Source organism: Monodelphis domestica, chromosome 3 (genome assembly GCF_027887165.1).
Source record: "Monodelphis domestica isolate mMonDom1 chromosome 3, mMonDom1.pri, whole genome shotgun sequence".
NCBI lineage: Eukaryota > Metazoa > Chordata > Mammalia > Didelphimorphia > Didelphidae > Monodelphis > Monodelphis domestica.
In genome coordinates this window covers 39,823,634-39,826,278 of record NC_077229.1, presented here as the reverse complement: position 1 = coordinate 39,826,278, position 2,645 = coordinate 39,823,634, and the positions used below count along the sequence as shown (strand labels likewise).

Below are 2,645 nucleotides of genomic sequence, written 5' to 3'. Positions count from 1 at the left end.
TTCAATGGCTTCAGCTTCTGTCCAGGACAGAATCAAATCCCTTACTTAACCCTTAACAGTGTTCAGAAAGTCTCAGGTTGGAGTGAAATCATGACCACTCTTACCTCGCTGTCCCAGTTCTGAAAGTGTCTTTCTGAGATAGGCTATAGTCTAGCCAAATAGAGGCTGGTGAGAGAGGCAGGAGAAAGAAAAACCAGGTATTCCATGGTAGAGTCTTTCCTTTGGAACCCATGGAACCCTGGAAGAAAAAAATGGCAGAATTTTCCAAGAGTCTCTCTTAAACTGTACAGTGGGCAGTCCCAGAACCAACCTCTCTGGACTTTTTGAAATTAAAGCATAACAGTAAAGTATGATTTCAAATGTGGATATGAGTAAAGGGATACCCTATTCCAAACCACATCTAACAAAGGATCTCATGGGCAGCTAGGTAGCACAGTGGACAGAGTGCCCTGTCAATAGGAAGGAATGAATGTATTCGAATCTGGCCTGAGCCAGTGCCTAGCTTTGTGACCCTGGACAAGTCACTTAACCCCAACTGCCCAGTCATGACTGATCTTCTGCCTTCAAAATTTAGTATCAATTCTAAGAAAGAAGATAAGTTTTTTTTTCCTTTTTAACCTTCAACGTTTGCCTTAGAATCAATACTGTCTATTGATTCCAAGGAAGAATAGGGATAAGGGCTGGGCAAAATGGGTTAAAAGACTTGCCCAGGGTCACCCAGATAGGAAGTGACTGAGACCAAATTAGAACACAGGACCTCCCATCTCTAGGTCTGGCTCTTCATCCACAAAGTCACCCAGCTGCCCCCCTCCCTTCCTTTTTAAAAATGGATAACTCTACCTTCCAACTTAGAATCCATAACTCTGGAACAGTCTCTCACCCACTTCCCTGTCTTGGTGTCTCCAGGTCTACTGAGAGGAGCTGAGCTTTCTGAGGCTGGAACCACCTACCATGGCTGAGTCTCCTCCAGCTGAGCAGCTGGAATCTGTTCTTAACACCACAGTGCAGCTGAGTGCAAATTGGAGTTTAGATCCTCTGAGTGAGGCTACTGGAAAATCTGTCTTAGACTACTGGATAATAATCCTCTCTCTGGTCATTGCCGTGATCGGGCTGGTGGGGAACAGCATCGTCCTGTGGCTGCTGGGCTTCCGCACCCAGAGGAGCCCCTTCTCGGTCTACATCCTCAACCTGGCCGCGGCCGACGCCCTCTTCCTTGGCAGCTACTTTGGGCTCCGCATGTGGGTAATTGTTGGAGAATTAAACCTTCTCCTGGTGCTTTTATGGCCCTGCCTCCTAGGCCTGCCGTACTGTGTGGGCCTGAGCCTGCTGGCGGCGATCAGCACCGAGCGCTGCCTCTCTGTGCTCTTCCCCCTCTGGTACAGATGTCACCGGCCCAAGCAGACCTCTGCGGCTGTGTGCACCATCCTCTGGGCTCTGCCTGGCCTGTATTGGGGAGTATTTGTGGCTCTTCATTTCCTTAACAAGAACCACTTCTACAATTATTTCTACCCCTTTCTGTGCTTCGTTGAGTTCGGCTGGTTCTTCCTCCTCACCTGTGTGCTGGGCGTGTCCAGCCTGACGCTGGTGCTGAGGGTCCAGTGCAGCTCCCAGCGCAGGCGCCCACCCAGGCTCTACCTCCTGGTGCTGCTCACAGTCCTCGTGTTCCTGCTCTGCGGCCTGCCCTGGGGGGTTATTGATGTAGTTTGGTTTTTTAGCGGCTCCTCTTTAAAACGTTATAGGATCTTCAGGCTCCTGGCCTGTGTGAACAGCAGTGCAAACCCTTTCATTTACTTCTTCCTGGGCAGCCAATGGCGTAAAAGAGGGAGGGAGCCGCTCAGGGTGATCCTGCAGAGGGCCCTGGGGGAGGAGCAGGTGGGAGGGGATGGGGGGAGGGACACTTCTAACCCCAACATGTGGGTAAATTATCCTGAGGATGAGAACAAGATGCTCAGACAAGGGAGCCCATGAAATGACCTGCCTCCATCCAACACCTCCACCCCTCTCACCTTTCTAGGAGAGGAGACAAGATCTTCCCTTGTGTTCCTTATCTTCCCTTCCCTTATGACAGTAATTGGGGTTTGAACTGTAATGAACAAGCATTTATTAACTGCCTACTATATGCCAGGCGCTTTCCTAAGGGCTTTACAAATATCTCATTGAATCCTCACTATATCCCTGGGAGGGAGGTACTCTCATCATCCCCATTTTTTGGTTCAGGAAATTGAGGCAGAATGGGGGTTCAGAGATTCATGTAGGGTCTCAAAGCTGTTGTCTGAATCTGGATTTGAACTCAGGTCTCCCTGACTCCAGAACCAATGCTGCCTGCATTCAGGAACCCCTACTGGTTGGAGGCTCCAGGATTTACTGGGAGGAGATCCAGGAATCTGGTGTCACCAATCTACAGGAGAGCCATTGATGAGTAAAGTCATAGCACAGAAGATGGAAGGCAGCCAGAGAAAACTTGAAAGGCCTAATACCTACCCAGTCTTGGCCATGACCTATCAGAAGCAGCCAGTAACACATTAGAGAGAGCACTAAGCTTGGAGTTAGGAAGATCTGAGTTAAAAACCAGTCTCAGGCACTGTCTGGTTGTGTGACCCTAGCAAAGTCAATTAACATCTGTTTGCCTCAGTTTAACTGTCAAA

General features: G+C 49.2%; 1 protein-coding gene across 1 annotated transcript; it reads left to right on the top strand.

The window, feature by feature from the left end:
* Nucleotides 1–951: 951 nt before the first annotated feature.
* LOC100028143 (mas-related G-protein coupled receptor member X4-like) lies at nucleotides 952–1,968 on the top strand. Its single transcript, XM_001378210.2, has one exon. It carries the CDS (start codon nucleotides 952–954, stop codon nucleotides 1,966–1,968), a length of 1,017 nt encoding a protein of 338 aa, XP_001378247.2.
* The last annotated feature ends 677 nt before the right edge of the window (nucleotides 1,969–2,645 follow it).